This window comes from Syzygium oleosum, unplaced genomic scaffold, assembly GCF_021117445.2.
Source record: "Syzygium oleosum isolate NSW1041296 unplaced genomic scaffold, Sole_v2.1 Sole_v2.12, whole genome shotgun sequence".
Classification (NCBI taxonomy): Eukaryota; Viridiplantae; Streptophyta; class Magnoliopsida; order Myrtales; family Myrtaceae; genus Syzygium; species Syzygium oleosum.
The window spans coordinates 79215-101056 of NW_026607496.1; the positions used below are offsets into that span (position 1 = coordinate 79215).

Consider the following 21842-nt stretch of genomic DNA (forward strand, 5'->3'; position numbering starts at 1 on the left):
TTATATGTAGATTTATTGTTTAAAAAACTTGAAAATTTCCGTTAAAGATTATTGCTTATTGATTATTACTTATTTACAGGTATCTCAAGCATTAAATGATAGAAGAAAAATATCTTATGCGTGAATGATGCTTTTTGCTTCATGTGAGATTGATGTTTTATCGTCGATTCGGTCTTATCTCAATGCTAGTTGCACATCTATATGTAGCTATCAGAGTTTCAAACTATCAAACTTCAATATCCATAATTAGTTCAGTGAAATGTTTGGTGATACCACATCTAACAAGACACTTATATTATTGATGAATAAGATATTATCTAACAAGTTATATGAGTGTGCCTCATAGGATAAGTAGGTATCGCGACCCTCCGAGGCGAACCCTAAAGGAGTTTGACAGATTGCCGAGCAGGCGCAAATAACCCTTTTTTGTAGGGTGGCACTTGTGCTTATCATTCGCTTTTGATTGCAACTTGATTTTCTCATTTTAGTTATGACATTTTGTTTTTCTTTAGAAGCCACCACTAACCTATTATGGGCCAATTAGAGGCCGAGCAAAATGCGAGAGTCCGTTTTATTTCTGTGAATCAGAGATTCGGACATAGGGATTTGATTACACTAGAAATTGTCTGACGCTCAAGATTAGTACCTTTTCTCTTTCTACCGGGAAAACGTTTTGTGCCATTTTTATTCAATTTTATATATTTTTTAAAACACGTAAACCTAAGTTACCATGCAAGGAGAACTCATACGACGAAAATTAAACAAAGCGATAATCAAACAAGTTACGATGATATAATCACAAATATAGTACAGTAAGTAGAACCCGAATCATATCAATAAAAATAGAACAACTCCTTGCTAATTAAGCCTCGGGACAAGAATCTTTTCAGCTAATGCATAAAATTAAATATGCAATCAACCTGGTTTAAGGAATGTAAATTTTCTAAGCTAGGTGACCACGGTGTCGCATTAAACAAAATGAAAGACAACCGAGCATAAGTCAAACTTAGCCCTAGAAATGCCATTCCTAGCCAAATGCCACTCCGATTTTTCATCCATTTTTATTTATTTTTTTCGTATTTTTTATTTCCATCCACGATAAACATGTTTTAAAGTCTAAACTATACTAAATGCATGTTAAGAAATAATAAACTACATACGAAGCTAGGAATTAAACTATGATACGATCCGAATATATGATTATGACGTGTAAATGATGTAAACATGTAAAGAGGACGCCTCGAGCCCGTTCAAGACCCTTAGCAAGGCCGGATAGAAGCTCTAAGCTAGTCGTTCAGCCCCTTAGGCGGTCTAGACAGCAAGTTTAGGACGTCTACTCACCCACAAGACGGCCCCAAACAAACACGCAAACATCCCGACACGCCTACGGGCCCTCGGGGTCGACGGAAGCCAACCCGGGACACGTCAAATGAACACTCGAGAGCCATAAAACATGCCATACAAGCGACGGTTCAGCAAGCCCAAGTCTGAACCGAGAAGCCCCTAAAGCGAACCGAACCCAAATAATAAGAGAATGAAGAACAAGTAAACAAAATGCGAAAAAAAAAAGACACACATAATTAACGTCAAAGATGGAATTATACAAACACACACCAGAGCCGAGCTAATGGACCGATAGATCGAGGTGACGAGCTTGCAATGCCCATGAGAGCGAGGCAAGCTTCCGTACCTCGTCCTTAAACTACGGTCGCGAGAGCAAGGCAAATTCGAGCCCTAATTCTTATAAAATGCATTAGTATTCTATGGGAGGGGAAACTTACGCATCTATAGACTACAATGCCTCTAGTTTCTAAGTGCAAAAGAAATACAGCAAGAAAAATGGATGCAGGATTATGCAAAGTCGCTGTTTTTTTCGGGATGCGAATTCGATCCCTGATTCTTATTAAATTCATGAATAGCGTATGTGAATGGAAACTTATGTATTAACTAACTACAATATCTCTAGTTTCTAAATGCAGAAGAAATGCAGCTAGAAACATGAGTGTGATATGTAAAATCATTGTTTGTATTTAAGGGTCGAATTGTGCCATTACCGGCGAATCCGATCCCTAATTTTTGGACAATGCAATAAAGATCTACTAGCAAAAATTTAGGTTTCAAAAGTATGTTTATCCCCCATATCAGGAAAATAAAATGCTCTTAAATCAACTTAAAACTGAGAACCTAAGAGACTGAATTTATAATTAACTATGAGTTACGGTCAAAGGAGGTAATCACGCTAGTTTCCCCTCATCTCTTTTGCGCATAAAAAGCCTAACAAATAATATGGCTCAAATTTATAACTATACATGGATTACTCTCTTTGATATGTCTAGTGATTTTACATTAATCCAAGATAGGTCAACATAGTCGAAGATTTTGATAGTTCTACAAAATATCATATGAACATTCAAATCGAGAATTAATAAAATCATGCAATACCCAACGAATTGACTAAATAGGTACACGTACGTTTGGTGAAGATACGATAGAATCATATTCGGATCCTAGTGTTTCTCACTTGGAATAATGTTAGGATTGTGCTCACCATTCTAGATGTGAAGTCTTATACAATTCTATATAATTAATACAGATACATACGGTGGTTTGCAGGCATTCATAATGGTATATTGAGCCGAAAAACTGGAAATCCATGCTATTTGACAAAAACCATATTATTTGCTAAAGAATGGACTGGTGTTGTTTAATCAGATCAGTCATAAAATATTATGAAGGATTAATTCCTTGTTAACAAAATCATATAAAAAAACCAAATTGATTCGACTCATAGAACACAAATATCAATTTGACCAAAATTAAAATTTACAGATCATTGGACATTGATTAAGAGTTCAAGGACTAATTTGGTAGTGTCTCTTCTTTTATTAATGCTAGAAATATATGAAATCGAGTTATAAAAGAGGTTGTACATTTTTATTGAATATTTAAAAATGATTCACTCGTTAAAGTAGCTAATTAAAGTTTGTGGCATCATTTATGCTATAAATCTGTGTATCGTTTGTTGTTCAATTTTGTAAAGTGATGCTTATATTTGTGTATTCTCCCGGATAACTAATAAAAGTTCTCAATCTATACTGATAACTTTCTATTAATCACTAGCTAGTATGGAATGACTTTTATTTTTTTTACTTTTTTGCTTAATTTAAATCTTACAGTTCATGCACTTCGAACTTTTTTTAAATCCAAAACTTTCGAAACTTTCATAGTACTCAAATGTTAGCTTAAAGACTCGCACTTTATTTCTTCATAATTTTCCGAAATTTTAGTAATCTTTTAAGTTTTGACGGGAAAGTAAAAAAGTACTTTTGAGTTTTATTTAAATTCGAACAAACGTGCACACCTTTAAAACAGAGTTGGTGAATGTTCTAGCAAAGTTAGTATAATACAGTTTACCGTTTCGCGACATGCTCATAGGTTCACATGAGGACAGTAAGGACAATACCTTGTTGATTTCGATTTGTGCTGATAAGTTATTCATCGACTCATATATTATGACTTCTAAAGTATGAAAGGTCGGTTGATATTAATGTCACATTGATAATTGTACATATGTATTAGTAGATACCATTTAAATAACTCTATTAACTATCCAAAAGTTTGGTAAATTCCATTAATTTGATGATAATTTTTTAAATGTGTATATTTAGATTGCTGGCAAGTTCTTAATCAATACCGACTATTATAAATACCTGATAATCTATGTAGCACCGACACCGACACACGACACGACAAGTGACACGTCATTTTCTCAAAAAATAGAGAATTCCGACACATATATTAAATATATATTTTTATATATACATGATAAATTATCATTTTTAATTCAAATCTACAATTCTCCCCCGGGAACTTCTTCCTTCTTCCCACCCACCACGACTTCTTCCCTCATTGAGCTACCATTACACCATCAAATCCGACATCAAAACAAACGATAGAAAAACCAAAGCCCGTGACCGAGGCACTTGGCAGAAACGAGAGAGGTGTACTTGCTATCTGGATGTAGCGGTGACCAACGAGTGGTGACCGGCACTGAGAGAGCCTCGCGGTGGACCAGTGGTCAACGGAAAGAAGAAAGAAGAGAATTTGAGATGGGGAGGTTGTCGGTCGAGTGAAGAAGACGGAGAAAATAAAAACCTAGCGTGTTTTAGCCCTTTTTCTTCCACCTTTATTTTTCTCTTTTTTTTTATAAATTTATATTTTGACCCTTAATTTTTTGAAAATTTATAAAATTGACCCTGTGCGTGTGGGAATCGCGTGTCAGGATTCCGGATTCGCGTGTCGGAGGTGTGTTTGGCGCGTTGACCGCGTATCGGAAATCCAACGCCTGTTTAACTGCGTGTCGGACCCGTCGGTGTTGGACACCGACACATTGGAATGGCCAACGTGTCGGTGCTACATAGCTGACAATAATTTATGCCTTTCAAATTTTTGAGTTGTGTTTTTCACCATTAGAGTTGATTTAACAGAGCGTGACTCATTAAAATCTAATGGAGATTATGCACAATCGGAAGCAAATTTCTTGTCTAGCCTGAGAGAACGCTTTTGATTATGCGGGTCCGATCCAAATCCAATCCCTCTGATCTCATTGGGTTTACGGACCCAATCTAGGCGAGAATTCTGCTAATACTAGTTGCACTCAAGATACAATTGCAAAAGATAAAGCGTTGTGATTGATGGAGCGAAGCAACCTGATTAAAAAGAAGAAGAAGCTAAAAGTCAAATGTTAAGTAATGTATTTACACTATCCAGCTAACTAATGTACAGGTCACAGTAAAGACATATAGTATAAAAAAGAAACTATAAGTTCCCAGCAATACTTTTATGCTTTTTGAATTGGGATGAATCAAACTTGTGGACAAGCATGGCTTCTTAAGATACAAAGGTATCACAATAAACCAGAGCACCGAGCGGAGAATGGTCCCAATGCATTCTTAGCTGCAATCACTTTGTTGACCAACGTTTTCCACTTGAAATCATCTTTCTTGCTTTGGTGCCGAATCTTCACCCTAAATTGCCTGGCAAAAGCAAAAGAGACGCAATGTAGAGCCATCAATTTCACAAATACAAATCAGTTCAACGGAGGTACTGCTCTTCAATTCTACACCCCAATAAGATGATTCAGCCCCCATATGCATCTCGCATAATCACTTAATTTTAAATCATTGAAGAATCATTTGGGCAGAAAAACACTCTTGCCTTTAAAAGTTTTGACTCATCAACCAGTTTCTTTAAATCAGTGTTGGACTTTTTTCCGTGCAAGACACTTGAAATGCAAACTTATGAGTCAGCAATGCAATTCTCACTTAATCATCTGAAGCGAGTTTTGCTCAATATTCAATGCTATTTAGGACCTAATTAATTAGGTGAATGAACCCATTGGGCCATGGTAAGGGAATTTGGTAAGGTGAGGTGGGGTGGGACGTTTAGTTTCAAGTGTGGGGTTCGATTCCCACCTCTACAAAGAGGCTGAGTAAAAGTCAGTTAGTTTCAAGTGTTGGTGGGGTGCGGACGTTTAGTTTCAAGTGTGGAATTCAACTCCCACCTCAACAAAAAGGTAGAGTAAGAGAGAGAGAGAGAGAGAGAGAGAGAGAGAGAGAGAGAGAGAGAGAGAGAGAGAGAGAGAGAGAGAGAGAGAGAGAGAGAGAGAAATTACGTGAATGAAAAACAACCCATACATCATGGGCAGTCACATTTGGACACGTCCTGCATCCATCTAAGACTTCTCCAGGTTAAAATTGAGGTGACAAACATAGAAGTTCTTTGACTTACCTACAGAGAGGAACCTTGCAATCATCAGGCTCAGTACACATCCGAGAGTGCAGTTCAAGAAGCTGCCACATGCGCTTGCAGTGAACACATCCTCCAGGAACGTGGACCTTGCAACTCGAAAAATGGCATACTAAGGTCTCAAGTCCTTTACAAGCAGGGAATCCACAGGCAGGCTGCGATACTATGAGGAGTTTGTCGTGTGGTCCAATCGTCCGGCAACCATCTCTGCATATGTGAAGGAGGGCTTCCATGGCCTCGTAAAGTTGCAAGTATATGTCTCTCTTCCATCTTCCTCAGCCTCTCTTGTTTCCTCTGCAACAACGGTAGTCATAGGACCACAATGCAAAAAATTCTCGACAGTCAAGTTTATCATGAAAGTAACAAATCCACCAGTATGAGAATGATGCATAGTTATTTTCGCAAGAGAGGAGTAATGATAGATCTCCCAGGAATCAATCTGGTTGTCGTGTTGATAAAGGTGAAATCACAACCTTGTTCAATAGCAACCAGAGGAAATTGATGAGAAGAATAACGTAACCAAAAAGATAAGAATGTAGACATTCAATGATTCTTTGCTATGAAGGACTTGGAAGAGGCCAAGAGCAAAATGTTGATGCTATTGTAAAAAGAAGTTCAGATAGAGCTGAAGCATCTCTTAATTCTGAGGCATCTGAAGAAGGAAACACAAGCATAAAATTGAGAACAATCTCGAGAAAATTTTTCAAGGTGGTTTTATGGGAGAAGCTAAATCAGGGGAGAAAATGATAACATAGAAGACATCAGTAGTGAAACCTCAAATGGATCTAGAACCGATGAGACCTGCCCCATCTATGTGGGAGGTCTTACTACTAAGACAGCAGCAGGAGCTAAAGATCTGTCATGAACCAAGGTCCATTGCAATACAAATAACATAGTAGCCAAAGATCTGCAAAGTTATAACTAGTTCCGCTACTTATGTATCTCATGCTATCTGCAGAACAAAAACATTTACTGCAAGTAGTAGATGTCACTGTGAATACGATTGTACTATTTCAAGTTCATAATCCTCAATTCGAACTCCAAGTAATTGTAGTAATGACATTCGCATGAGTTGCACATTATGATCCATAAGCACCTAGCATTCATTAACCTACTATCATGCCATGAGTAGATCAGACATGCAAAATGATTCCCATGTTGTTTGGGTTTTCTTTAAACCTATCATGAAAGCCTTCGTCTTTTAAAAGACTATATAGATCACCTCCCTCCGTGCAATGATGCCATACACCGCAGGTTGGCCCATAAGAAAAAGAAATATCCGAAACGCATCAGCACCTCCTCCAGGGATTTCACAGAACAGGTGATGGTCTCATGCCACGAGCCCTAAGGTTCACAAAATCGACCTGAAAAAGTACGGTCATATAGGATCAAACTGCACACCCACCGACACCAGCTTCTCTTTCTGGATTTCTCTGCAAATTATAGATTGAGTGGGAAAATGGTGGCGCGAAGCTCACCAGAAGGATTAAATGGCTCTCAAGTAAGCAAATCTCAATTCCATATGAGTTCCCTAACTTGTCATCAAAGATCAAAACCAACATCCCCTCATCCCCATCTTCTATAACAATTCGACGCATTTAACTTCTTTTTCCAATTCGAAACATCTGAACCTTTTTAAAAATAAAAATATTATTATATATATTTTTGGAATCTAAATAATATTTCATATTCTGACTGGAAAATAGTCTTTGATTGTTTTTTTTTATAACTCTTAAACAAAGAGGGCCCTTAGAATGAATGATACATCCCACGATATTGAGTTTCAAGCAAACTTAGAGAAGGGGAAATCGATACGGATCAGTATACCACCAATACGTATATAGAATAAAGTGGGGCCCGCGAGCTGCACACAAACCAAAATATGGGCCCCCACCCTCACCCATTTTTTTAGAGAATATTCGGGAAAAGTGCTAAAAAAGTTCTAAACCTTTTGCATTTATACCAATTTAGTCCTAAACCTTTTTTTTTGCGCCAATTCAATTCTAAACCTTTTGCATTGGTGCCAATTTAGTTCTAAACCTTTTTTTTTGTGCCAATTTAATCCTAAACCTTTTGCATTGGTGCCAATTCAGTCCTAAACCTTTTGTCTTTGTGCCAATTCAAATTGGTCGGATTTTATTGACGTGGACAACTTTAATAATATTTTAATATTTTATTGAATTTTTATTTCTTTTATTTCTTTTTTTTTTCCCTCTCCTCCCTCCGGCGATTGGCCAGAGCCCGGCGCCGGCAAGGCTCGCCCACGCGGGCCACTGGCGATGCCGCCCTCGCCGGATCTGGGGAGGGCGGCCTCACCCAGCCGCCGGCGAGGCTCGCCTTCGTCAGCATTGGCGAAGGCGAGCCTGGCAAGGTCGGGCGTCGCCCAGCTGCTGGTGAGGCTCAACCTCGCCAAATCCGGTGAGGTTAGGCCTCGCCCAGCCATGGCAAGGTCGAGCCTCGCCGGCGACTGGGCGAGGCACGACCTCAGCGGATCTAGTGAGGTCGGGCCTCGCCCAGCGCGAGGGCGAGCCTCACCGGCGTCGGCCTCTAGCCTCTGGTCGGTTGCCGGTCCGGCGACCGGCTGGAGGAAGGAGGGGAGGGGAGGGGAGGGGAAAAAAAAAAAGAAATGAAAAAAAATAAAAAATAAAATAAAAATTCAAAAAAATATTAAAAATATTATTAAAATTGTCCACATTAGCGCCGGTGACCAGCCGTCAGCTGGTTGGCATCCACGTCAGCAAAATCCGGCCATAAGGGCTAAATTGGCACAAAGGCAAAAGGTTTAGGACTAAATTGACACTAATGTAAAAGGTTTAGGATTAAATTGACACAAAAAAAGATTTATGATTAAATTGGTACCAATACAAAATATTTAAGACTTTTTTGGCACTTTTCCTGAGAATATTCAGCGAGCAACAAATAAAAAAAACATAGAGAATATTCATGCGAAAAAAATTTGTTCGTGGCCCTTATAAAAGTGAATAAATAAATAAAAATTACTTTCGTTATATATGAAATAATTTTGACATGTGTTATAATTGAGAGTGAAGGCACTTTCTCTTGATTAACTTTTCTAAATAATACTTTTAGGAAGACGCTTTTCAAATTTTTTTTTTTGCGAAACAAAGTCCAGTTAAAGGCATTTTCTTTTCTGACAAATTACGAAATTACTAAACATAATTTAGTGGGTGTTATGTCTCTAGTTACTCCTTCAAAATCTTAGCCCTTGAAAGCCCCATCATTCACAATTTTGACACTCTAGTGCTAATGCTTGGCTTGAGCACTAGCACTGAAGGCTCGCCCTTCCACCGAGCATCGAACGAGCAACCCTGGTGAAGAGAGTTCGGCTTGAGCTCTTACTCTTCGAAATTTCTCGCTACTTTTCTCCTTTTTTCCTTCTAATTCTCCGATGTTGCTCCTCCACGTATCATGTTGGTACTGAGCAGTAGCACGCGGTGAGTCATCACTCCGTCTTGGGTTTGTTTCTTTTCGTTCTTTTAGTGGATTGGTGTTGGTTTCCCCTCTGCAAGTTCACTTGAATCACTGCATTTTTTTTTAGCGCATCGTTCATTCTATAAGTATCTTCAAGTTGCTGTAAAACGAGGGAGGAGATGAGCACAGGAGGGTCGTCTGCGGTTTGATGTTTCGGGGGTTATAGGTGGAGGTGAACAAGGGATTTGCAATATAGATTTGTCTGCTCGTGAGCCTTTTTGTTTGTGTAAATTAGTTGGCAATTTTTGGTTTCCTTTCCACTGGGTTGAATTACGATTATCAATCTTCCCGTTTCGGATAGCGGAAGCACCGGTTGAGGATTAGGAGGATGAGCGGAGGAGGAGGAGAGAAAGGGTCGGCCACCACGAAGACCCCCGCGGATTTCCTGAAATCTATCCGGGGGAGGCCGGTCGTCGTCAAACTGAATTCTGGTGTCGATTACCGAGGTACTTCTCTCAACATGGTCTCTGTGTGTCAGGAGAATTCTTCCAACAAAAAATTCTCCCAATCTAGCTCGATAGTGTGGAGTTTGAGATTGTTTTGGTCCTCGTATTTACCGATTGTACTAAATCCTATGTGCCTTCAACTACTCGTCTCAAACTTTAATTAGTCAGGGATGATCTATGGGTTGAGTTCTTGGCAACTCGTATGAGCGAAGCGGCGACTTGCTCACCTCAAACTTCAAGCAGAATCTTAAGTCAACCGGAATTGTAAACCAAATGAACCTTACCTATCAAACTGAAGTAAATGAAGAAGAATATTGCTTTTGTCATAAACTGTCAAAGGCATTTGTGACCCTACATCATGCTGCAAAGAATGGGCAGTTAAGTTGGTCTTGCCATGTACATTGTGGTCTCGATGTAAGTCACTAAGCATTTTCTTTTCCATCGTCAGGAAGGAAGCTACATCTAGTCTTTTAAATATAATAACCGTCTCTTTCTCTAACAATGTCCATGGTATTCACTGTTAAAAAGAGATCAATAGTAAAATTGGGGCTCTGATGTTAAACTCGTCTTCTCATCTATCAACAATGGCTAGATGGGAAAGCTAGCGTAAGGAAACTGTTTTGTTCATGAAATCAGCTATTGTTATGGATATCTGGCAAATCAAATGATGACCACACTTGATATTCATATTTGTTTGGAAAACCGTAGAAACAAGAATCCTGCACATACATGCTGCTATTCAATTACAGGATACCGAAAACCCTTCTGCAATGGCATGAGAATATACAAACAAAACTGGCTTTCAAACTTCATGGATTTTCTTTTGGGTTTTGAGAGAGAGGGAAGGAGAATAAGCGCAGAGCAAGAGAAGGGGAGAAGCAGGGTGTTTGATGATAAATTCGTGAACTTATATGGAATTAAGATTTGGTTTCTTGAAAGCTATTAAATCCATTCCGATGGCCTTATCATGAAAATGAGAGGATTGTAGGTAAATACCCTTTATGTGGGCTTCTCAATTGAACTTTTTCAATTTACTATTTGTAGTAAATCCTAATAGAGAAAAAGCTGATGTTTGTGGGTTATGTGCCTATGACCAACCCTTTTCGTGTCAACTTCTAGTAATTTTCCAAATCTTAGTTCTTGTGGCGTGAGACCTGGAGGAGAGGTGAGTTGGATGATAATGAACTATTTGATCTGCAATGGTCCTGATAAACATGTTCTTTATCCCAAGCTATATGGAGGCTATGCTTATGATTAGTTTAGAACCACAATCTTGTGTTGTCTGAAGTTGTGTGGTATTCTCAGATGTTCTGATGGGTTGGAGTTTTATGCAGGTATTCTGGCCTGCCTGGATGGATATATGAACATAGCAATGGAACAGACGGAAGAATACATCAATCGGCAGCTGAAGAACAAGTATGGAGATGCCTTTATTCGAGGAAATAATGGTAATGATGTATTCAGAATCCTGCTTCTTAAATCATTTCTTTGCTGACTTGGAATGTGCCTAATTGGTATGACTTATTGCAGTTCTGTACATCAGCACTTCAAAGCGGACTCTGGTGGATGGGGCTTAGCGTTGATTGTGCTGTGCAATGTGGCGTTGTGGAGTTATGTGGTCATAACTTTTGATGGGTACATTCTTGATTGTGGGTTAATGTGGCTGTAGAACTGGGGGAAAGTGAACATATTCTTACTGATAATCCTGCATCTCGTGAAATTGGTTTGTAAATTTCTTGACGAGCACCGGTAATGCCCTAGCTCTTCCCAATTTAGCATGTCATCATACTTATCTGACTCTCTGTTTGTGTATTGTCAATTGGCTTAATGATGTCCTGTTTATGAAGAAGGCGACTCTAAGCTCACGATATATGAAGTCATATTTTGCACTCGCAACCAGGGAGAATCAGACTAGATTATTTAATTAATCGAGTGAAATTCCATTACCTGAAAATGTATGTCCTTGCATGAAAAGTGAACCTTTGGTTTGTAATAAATAGCTATTCCATTTCAAATCTATTTCCTACAAAGCAATTACTCATTGTTTTGTAAAAAAAAATATAGGAAGAATAGCTAATTAATTGGCCCTTTACGAGAATAACTTGGTGTAATAGTCGGTCCAAATTGCTCATTGATAATAGGATGCTTTAACGTCCGCGCCTTTAAATGTGAATACAAAATCTTGATAGTTTTTAATTTACATACTGTCTATGAGAAAATTAGTAGTCCATGTAAATTTACGTTGTGCCATTTCCCCTTAAGAAAACCCAATTTATTAGATTCATTTTATATTATTATCAGTATAAACTGCAGTACAAAGTATACATGCAGGGCTTACCATGAGGGATGAAAATCCATCACGTAGCAGCATCAGTGACAAAGATAGACAAATAGATACACAAACCAAGGAAAATAGGTTTGTGGAAACAAGACAGCCGATGCGTATGAAATATCTAATCCCAGACTTCATAAGACGTCCCCAAATCAGATTTGTAGAAATAACCGAAATGAGTCATCAACAGCCAAACAAAGGGAAAAAGCTTGCCACCTTTGCTCAGTATCTGCACATGTGCTTTTCCCTTATTTTGAATTGCTGCATACGATAGCATCTCAACCTACACTCAGCTCATCACCTTCCACTTCATGTCCTTGAGCCCTTCCATCCCTTGGGCCAAATTAACCCCCTCGGCGAGCGTCCTCGAAGTGATGGGTTTGACGTGGCCCTGAAACAATCTTATGCATAGCCCCTTCACATCGTTGGAGCCAACATTCACACCATTGCAGCCAACGCGGAGGTAGTTCTGTAACTCGAGCAGTATATATATTCCCTGATATTACTTGGACAAAGCCCGCCACAGCAGACACCACATTATGCTGAGTAACTAAAAGATAAAATATGTAGTGAGAGAAGATCTTGCTGAATTCCCTTTCATCTCTTGCTGTGGGCTCATTTACTGTTCCTTTCTGTTGTATCACATTTCAGTAGCAATATGTCACATTACAACACTAGAGTGGTAATTAGCCTTAGTGACATACGCCAAAAGATTGCTGCAATCAATCCCCTTCAGTATACTACCGAGAAATATAGCACCTCTAGCCTCAAATATCTTCCCCGCCTCTATCTGATCATCTGCGTTATCGGACATCTGTTACTTTAGAGGATGAACTGCCACAACAAAAAAACGTGTAAATTGACGGAAACGGACATCTGTTACTTTAGAGATGGAATTGATGGAGTCTGGGGACAGAAATTCCGGCAAGAAAGGCAAACCCAATAGCGCCGAAAAAGGTATGAAGATGATGATGTCCTCTATTCAAAATATAAGGATGGTAATATACAGACAGCCCAACCATTTTAGAGAGCAAGCGAAAAATGCGCAAAAGATGATCAAAGCAGTCTGATCCTCAGTAATCGATGAGGGAAAGAACCATTGTGCAAATCCAGTCCACTTTATCATCCAGTATTATTGATGGGCTTCTTTTTAAATTATTAGCTTTTTATATTTTTAATTCTTATCATTTTTTTATTTTATCCTTTTTTTTCTTTTTTTATCTGTTTTATCCTATTTTTATTTTTTAATTTTTTCTGTTGTGGAGCTTGGTGGGTAACACACCGACATTACGTGTATTAAGAAAGTAATAAATAAAAACACGTCATCATTTTCCACAATGGATGGAGGGATTTGATTGCACTTTTTAAAAATTTTAGGATTCAATTGCACTTTCGTGACAAGTTTCATGACTTCTAGTGCACCTATGCCTATTTTAAATCTTGGGTTTTTACTTTTCCTTTAATTCAAACAAACATGCACGCCTTTGAAACTAGACCATTGATGTTAATTCTTGATTGAACGAGTGTTTTTGATACGTATGAAGCTTTGCTTTTATTTTGTACATATATTATCCACTAGATTCGAATAAATGTGTTTATGGTATTGTTTTATAAATATGCATAATGAATACTTGAACTGTTCAGATATTACTACTCACTAAGTAGTGTTATGCTCATATCATTCATCACATTTCTTTTTCAGGTTCTTCCACTTGGATAGATAGGACGAGAGCTTTATCGGTGGGGAGTTTTTGAGATTTGGATTTTGAATATTTGTTGAGATAGTTGTATATATGTTTGAAATGATATCTGTTGTGTTTAGTTTGTTATCTATTGGAAATGTATGAATTCCTTTTATTGAAATTTTGAACTTTGAATATGTAACCCGCTTCTTGTTTTATCAGACATATAGTTGGTTATATTTTTTTATAACAGATTAATGTTGATGGCGTATTTGACACTACGTCCTTCGGGTAGATGAATGACCATGTCATTTTCCCTCTACTTGTAGAGGTGGGGTGTGATATTTGTTAGTATCAGAGCTCAAGTTACGACGATTTTGTATTTATATTTTATCGGATGTTGTGAGGTTGTGTTAGTTTTTTATGACATTAATCTTTTGTTAGGTCCTCAAGTGCATATTGCGGGTCCAGGTAATCATGAGTCTTAACTCAAAGACGCTTGCTTTACTATGTAAAAACAATAGTCGTAAGCGATTCATTACCTCCGACACCAGAGATGTGACTCAAATATCTCTAGGTGCGGGTTCGACAAGGAGAGGAGGATTACCATGATTTAGGTCCTGAGTCACAAGAAGCAAAGGATAAGTCCCACAAACCTATCACCAAATTGATTTAGCTAGAGTTTGTAAAGTAGTTATCGATTTACGTCGTCAAGTGAAGGAATTAAGTGGAAAAGAAAAACAACGCACCTTTGCCCAATTTAGAAAGGCGAATCCACCCGCTTACGATGGGAAATCATACCCTCTTGTGGCTGAGCGTTGGATCAGATGGATAAAGGGGGTCTTCAGGGCGAAAAGAGTTGCTGATGATCGAAAAGCCGACTTTGATACTCATCACTTGGAGGGGACTCGACTAGCTTTTGGTGGCGATAATGCAACGTAAATATCCTTTGCATTCTGATAGGCCATCCATATTTTTATCAGCACGGGGATTGCATGTAACGTAAAACATAAACAAAATTGCATGAAGTACTAAATCTTGTATTGATTATTCTATAGCTATCAAAAAATATATTTTTTCCATGGCAAAATACAGCAAAAATATACATCATTTCATATGTAAACGTACAAGAAATATGAATGAATTGAATTGATAGTGTCGGATCGAATTATAAATTTGCTAATGAAGGCTTGCGATTTGGAAAATTATTGATTTACCTAGGTAGTACGAGTGAGCACCAGATCCGGTTCAATCCAAAAACCCAACCAAACCGGCCGGTTCAAGGCCGATTGTAGGAACCTAGAGCAGGTCAATCCCGGTTCCAAGGCAAGAATTGCCGGTCTACTCGGGAACTAGTTCCTAGGTTGAACCGGTCTTCAAAAGAACCGTTTACAAATATGGAGAATTGAATAATGGTCTTCAACATGAACAAATAACAATATAACCACTTGACCAACATATGTTTTGCACTAAAATGGTGCAATATTTTTATTTTATTATAAAAATTTCATTTTTTTGGACAACACAAAAATTGGAACTAGGAACTAGATCAGAACTGGTTGGTTCAAGAACTGGAGGTTCCAAAACAACTCGGTTTAGTTCCCGGTTTCAAAAAATTGAAACTGGGAGTCATAGGGTTGGTTCTCAAATCTAGGCTAGGAAGCGATTACCCTTATTAGCTGGTCGATACATGTAGAACCTGCTATCATAATAGATGCCCCATCCAGGTTTGTAGAAACAACCGAAATGAGCCATCAACAGCCAAACAAAGGTAAGAAGCTCTCCACCTTTGCTCAGCACCTGCACATGTGCCTCTCCCTTAATATGACTCGCTGCATATGAAAGTATCTCAACCCACACTCCGCTCATCACCTTCCACTTCTTTTCCTCGAGACTTTCCATCTCTCGAGCCAAATTGATTACCTCGAGGAGCAACCTCTATTTTGGGCTTTTCCTTCTTTGTTTCGGGCCTTTTCATCTCTGGGGCCGAATCGATCCCCTCGTGGAGCAACGTCTCCCTTACGGCGGAAGCAAACTCGCCCAATTGCTCGCATAGCCCCTCTACACCCCTGGACGCATCAAGGATGTAATTTTGTAGCTCGTACAACATCTCCCTTGATATCAATTGGGCAGTGCCTACCACAGCGGACACCACATTAGGCTGACTAACTAAAAGATAAAACATGCAGTTGGAGAGAATCTTGCTGAATTCCCTTTTGTCATTTATGGCTGAGCATTTCTCTTTGTTGTACCAGATTTCAGTAGCAAGATGCCATATTATAATACTGGAGTCGTAATTAACCGTGGCGTAATGCAAAAGGTTGTCGCAATTGATCTCCTCCAATATACACTAGAGAAACAGATCACCTCTAGCCTCAAATATCTCCATCACCTCTGCCAAATCATCTGCATTCTCAGATTTACATCTCACCTCCCTAAAGATAAAGATCCATAGCTTCTTAATAAAGGGATTCTTGGACACGTACTTCGTATTTGGAATCATTGATATTCCCCAATAGTTACAAAACCCTGCACCCCAAGCTTTGGCAATTGTCTCACTAGCTTGATGGAAATAAGAGATGATCTTCTTAGTCATGCGGAATGGAAAACTGCAGATATTAGAAAAAGGGATGATGCCCCAGCCTCGATTGCACGTATACATCTTTCTTGGACTCCCCTTCAAGAACTCGGAGAAAAAATTGCAAGCAAAGATGGATTCTGACCACCTTCGAAATATTAATGGTGTATATAAGACCGTGTAAGTAACATCGGCGTTAGCCTCTACCTTACATGTGGCGAATCGAGGCTTTTTCAAGTCATCCATGGCAGCTACCAAATTGCAGAGAAGTGAATCTAGTTTGGATGATCCTGTGCTATAGCACTTGATTTTGGCAATAGTCCAATCTAAGAAAACGAGCATGAATAGAGCTATCATATCAAGAGTAATCCCTCCGAAAAGAAGCATATATGTAATTTTCATATCGAGTATGGAAATTTGATGCTTCTTCAAGAGATTGAACATTGCAAAAGCTATCACAACGTTACTTAAAGCTACGAAGCGGTAAAGGTAGCTCTGCTTGGAACGTATTGCCAATGCTTTTGTATGGAGCACCTCATAAATGAAATTGAGCTCAACTGATATCACTCTCAACCCATCCATCGCAGAAACTTTGTGAAAATATTCATGGCTTATTTTGCGATTTTGACGCATGAATATAAAATCTCCAAGGAAGATCTTAAAGATTTGAAAAAAGTAATAAGCATGCTTCACTACAATGCTCTCAGCTAGCTTTGATTCTGTATCAGAATATCCACTTCCTAGAACATTGAGTTCTTCTTCAAAAAATTTATCTCCTCTATCCCATCTTTCATCGAGTTCTCCAACCAATCTGTGCGGTGATAGCATCGATACCCTGAGCCTCAGGAGGATTGAGAGAATAAGCACCAGTATCCTCTCAGCATTTTTTATGACGGCTAGAAAAAAACACCAACATTCGCTGGGAAATAACTACACAAAAACATAGATGGCAGCACCAACTTGGAAGACGAGATTGAGGAGGTGGCGACGCCAAAGCAAACTGTCCTCCAAAGAGAAGGCAGTGATGGTGTCCGGACCGCCAAGATGTAACAAGAGGAATGAAGCCCAAAATGCCTGAAGTGCTCCGTCTACTTCCGTTGAACGAGTGGATGAATTGCCTTGATTGTGAGAAATGAGCCCGATCGTGAATGCAGCTACCCAGTCAGCCATCAAATAGGCCAACCACAAGGAGAAAATGAAGGGACGGTTTGGTGTTTTCTTTCTAAGGGGTGCAAATAGAACTAGAAAGACCTGAAGCGAGAGGCTCAGAATGACGAAACCTCGGGTGTTCCATTTGTTCCACAGAACTGAAATGGAGCTAAATGACCTGTTTTTTTTTTTTTTGTTGCTTGATTTGAATTTTGTCCCTCCTCACTGATAAAACTTCGGTTACAAGAAAACTATCCTCTCAACAATCCATCAAGAGGGTTTACATGCATCGAGAAATCGGTGCCTGACCCATGGCGAGGCTAAGCCTCGCCCAGATTTGGCGAGGCTAGCCTCGCCGTCCCAACCCACGGTGAGGCTCGGCCTCACCCAATCTGGGCGAGGCCGAACTCGCCATGACCGACGGCGAGCCGCCTCGCTCAGGCGACGAGGGTCCAGCCCTCGCCCTCGCCGGCAAGGAGGACCCTCGCCTCCGCCGGCGGCCGGCGAGGGCCTTGACGCCCTCGCCAGCCCTAGGCTGTGGCCAGTCGCCGGCAACCGGCCATGGCCAAAGAAGAAAATGGGTAGAAAGAAAAAAAAAATTAAACAATTCAAAATATTATTAAAATATTATTAATAAAAAGAAATTTTGTATAGTTACAAAAAGCATTTCTATTCTTTTCTACTCTAGGAATAGAAATTTTGGACAGTTTATCAAATGCCTTCAAATACTCAGAAATTATTTCCGGCACAGAATAAAAAAAAAATCATTTCTGTTCAGAAATAGTTTCCAAGCACAGAATGGTATTCATGCGCACCCTAAGTCTATCCTTCATTGTTGCAACGGTTTCTGACGATGTTCATGGTATTCATTGTTGAGAAGAGATCAGTAGTAAAATTGAGGCTATGATGTTAAACTCGTCTTCTCATCTATAAACAATGACTTGATGGGAAAGGTAACGTAGGAAAAATGGTTTGTTCATGAAATCGATTAATGATATTAGTATATGGCAAATTAAATGATGATCGCACAAGATATTCATTTTGTTTTTTTTTTTGAAACATGTAGCCATTAAATGAGTCAACTGCACGAGGAAAACAATGCAGTGGTTCACTATTTTCTTTCTAATGCGAGCAAACCGAAAGAGAAAGACTAGAAGTTTGAGACTCAGTGCGATCAAATCTCGGATGATTCATTTGTTTCATAGAGCCAAAATAAACTAAATGCTATCTTTTTACTATTTGTAAAAAAAGTCTTAAAAAGTCGTGTAAAACTCTATCAGTCTTTTTTTTTCCTCAAAAAAATAAATGTAGTATTATCTTGGACAACTTAATCTTATTGAAAGTCACTTTAAATTAGAAATAATTACTATTTAGTATTAAATCTCCCAAATTCTTCCGAAAAATTCATCTTAACATTTAAATAACTTGTCACAAGAAGGTATGCCTTAAATAGGTATACTCTGAGTCTACATATACCTTACTAATACCATGTTTTCAATTAAAATGCAAGCCAAAGCATAAATATTTGGAGCCAAACCTTCAAGAGACCTGAAGTGAGAGGTTCAGTATGACAAACTCTCGAATGTTCCATTTATTTTACAAATCTAAAATGGAGCTAAATGCCATGTTTTCACTTAGTTTAAATATCATCGTTCTTGTCTACATAATTTCGGTTACAATAGATTGCGTAAATATATATATTTATATGGTTTCTAACTTATTAATCAGAAGACAATATCGATACAAAAGCCGAAAAGATAAAAGAATCATGAACCAACTATTTGCAAATGAAATGGAGCTCAAGATAGATATAATTTGAGTTGGTTTAATTATTGTTGGATTGAATTTAACTGTTCACGATAATTCATTTTGTGGGAGACGACAGTGTCCCGAACGTATTGGTCCAATAAATATGACTCCTTTTTGCTTGAATTAATGTGAGGTACAAGGTTGGTTGTAAATTGGATCAGCTCATGTGCATTTATTACGTCATATTCCATTTTGATAAGAGATAAAAGAGACCGGACAAGCATAAACCCAATAAGGGGGTTGTTGATTGCATCTCTTATGAGAGGAATTTTGAAAGCTTTGTCCATGGAAGATATTGTCCTCTTCAAGTCTTTTAACTCTCTTTGAGCTGTCAATCCCAATTAGTCTCCCGAGGATAATAATGAAAAGTGAAAAGGCGATTACATCGTCAAATTTCAACGCGGGATTTCATAGTGAAAGTGAGCAATCGAATCAATTAGTTGGCTCGCAATTCAATAATTTGTGCTCTTAGAGAAATATTTACAAAAAAGGGTCCTACTTTTCGGTCCTCTTAATTGAACGAAATGAAGTTTTTGATTGGTGAATTACATTACATGTTTTGATAGAAAAAATGAATTTAGAGCCTATGGATAGCTCAGTTGGTTGGGACGTACTTGGGATTGTATGGTTAGGCGCACTGGTCCCAGGTTCGACTCCCAGTTGAGCATTTGTGATTTAAGTGGGGGGCCATGGCGGTGGGTTGCTGTGCTAGTCTCCCCCGAGGAATAGTCGAGGTGCACGCAAACCGTGTTTGTAAAGAAATGGAAGCAGAAAATAATAGTATATACAAAGACTAAAGACTTTAAGCCCGAATCTTGGATCACGGGACGCATGCATTGTTTTGGCTAGTTGTGCTTTTTCTCAAATTCCAAACCTTGTTAATTTACTCGAAACCAACAACCACCATCGAGATAATTGATTCATAATGAGTACAAATACAAACCAATCTACACGCAATATCTTTTAGCTCGATCATTTTTTAGAATTCAATACGCAAATGGTATTTTCTTATTTTTAAAAAAGTATATTGAATGGGACCATTCAAAAATGTGGGTAAATGTAATTAAGACCCCCCCCCCCCCCCTTTTTTTATACCCTTAATGGGATTAGGGCTGGACAACAAATGAATTGAATCCTCGATTCCCAACATACTATATGATTACTTATTCTTGTCCATGTCTAAAGACCTATCTACCCTTTTGACATGGTTGATACTTAATGCAAAGGTAATGTTCGAGCTCCATTTGGGCTTGTTCTGTTGTCTTGCTCAGCTGAATGAATTAAAAAGCCTATCGGGATTAACTTGTGACATGGCACATCTCAATCTCCTTGGGCTTTTGTATTCGCGATGATAGTGAGTCGTTGTCCCTATGAATTTTTGGCTTATTAAGGACAGCCACTACCTATTTTCAGGATCATTTCTCTTTTAGTTGAAGATTTGTTGGTCAATCAAAGACAGCAAAATTGCGCAGTCGACGCTTCTTTCACTGTGGACTAAAGATGAGACATCATAGAAACAACAAATGACCAAGACTTCTCCTGATCGTGGAGACGGCCCATGTACATCAAAATGAAACTTTGAATACCTCGGATTTGGAATTTTTTTTTTTTGGTCTTACGGCTTTGGAATTTGGCCGGTTTAAATTTTAATATGGTCTCAGGTTTCACACTTCTTAGCAATGACTTTAGTAATTATAGCCTACTAATTTAGACACCGGTTGTTGTGCCCTGTCAATTTTTGCTCATGACATTTGGCTCCATCCAACCATACAAGACACATGCAACCCCTTGAAAATAAATGGAAGCTTCCTCAACTAAAATTAAATCACTAAAAAAAATCATTTTTTTTGGGCTGAATTATTTTAATGACGGATTTTTATATCTGATGCGACTAGCATTAAATTCATCCGACTAAATTTTTCTTCACGCACTTGTATTGAATTTCTAGCTGCAACAACCATGAAATGAGAATTCGCAGAGAGAGATGAGGAAAAGTGTAAGAAAAATCATAAATCTATTACATTGGTGCCAATTCAGTCATAAACCCTTTTTTTATACGAATTGAGTTTTAAACTTTTTGTCTTTGTGCCAATTTAGTCCTTCCGGCTAATTTTAGCCGGATTTTACTGATATGGACGCCGATCGGCCTACATGGCACCGCCGGCGCTGACGCAGACAATTTTAAATAATATATATATTTTTATTTTTAAATATTTTTTCTAATTTTTTTTCTTCTTTTTCTTCTTCTTCTACCTTTGGCTGGTGACCGGACACCGGCCATGACCGGCCGCCTGACCTCGCCTGGGCGAGGCCGCCGTCGCCCGGACTAAGCCGCCGTGCCTGCCATAGGTGAGGCCCGGTCGACCCTGGCCTGGTCGAGGGCAGGCAAGCCCTGGTGAGGTTCAGCCTCGCTAGATATGGGTGAGGCTGACCCTGACCTGGGCAAGGGCGAGCCCCGGCGAGGCCGACCCTCACCCAGGCCAAGATGGGCCTCGCCTAGCCGGTGGCCAGCCATCGCCTGTGGCCAGTCATCGGCTAAGAGGAAG

General features: G+C 38.9%; 3 protein-coding genes across 5 annotated transcripts; 1 reads left to right on the forward strand and 2 right to left on the reverse strand.

The window, feature by feature from the left end:
* Positions 1–4713: 4713 nt before the first annotated feature.
* LOC115661762 (BTB/POZ and TAZ domain-containing protein 4-like) lies at positions 4714–7220 on the reverse strand. 2 transcript variants are annotated; one of them, XM_056316737.1, is made up of 3 exons: positions 7105–7220; positions 5791–6102; positions 4714–5036 (listed from the first exon to the last, which is right to left on the reverse strand). In XM_056316737.1, exons 2-3 carry the CDS (start codon positions 6039–6041, stop codon positions 4907–4909), a joined length of 381 nt encoding a protein of 126 aa, XP_056172712.1. In that variant the 5' UTR covers positions 6042–6102; positions 7105–7220; the 3' UTR covers positions 4714–4906. The 2 variants fall into 2 exon arrangements, with proteins under 2 accessions (XP_056172712.1, XP_056172711.1); XM_056316736.1 differs by lacking the exon at positions 7105–7220 and adding an exon at positions 6924–7035.
* A 1866-nt stretch (positions 7221–9086) lies between these two features.
* On the forward strand, positions 9087–11583 carry LOC115661758 (sm-like protein LSM36B). Of its 2 annotated transcripts, XM_056316738.1 has the most exons (4): positions 9087–9263; positions 9608–9746; positions 11081–11194; positions 11277–11583. In XM_056316738.1, exons 2-4 carry the CDS (start codon positions 9629–9631, stop codon positions 11321–11323), a joined length of 279 nt encoding a protein of 92 aa, XP_056172713.1. In that variant the 5' UTR covers positions 9087–9263; positions 9608–9628; the 3' UTR covers positions 11324–11583. The 2 variants fall into 2 exon arrangements, with proteins under 2 accessions (XP_056172713.1, XP_030439820.1); XM_030583960.2 differs by lacking the exon at positions 9087–9263 and having other exon boundaries at positions 9284–9746; positions 11277–11581.
* A 784-nt stretch (positions 11584–12367) lies between these two features.
* LOC115661761 (uncharacterized) lies at positions 12368–18977 on the reverse strand. The gene is made up of 7 exons (XM_056316618.1): positions 18964–18977; positions 17293–17665; positions 16128–17214; positions 15684–15929; positions 15431–15592; positions 12749–12876; positions 12368–12574 (listed from the first exon to the last, which is right to left on the reverse strand). The coding sequence occupies exons 1-7, from the start codon at positions 18975–18977 to the stop codon at positions 12368–12370; spliced, it is 2217 nt and encodes a 738-aa protein (XP_056172593.1).
* Positions 18978–21842: the final 2865 nt, after the last annotated feature.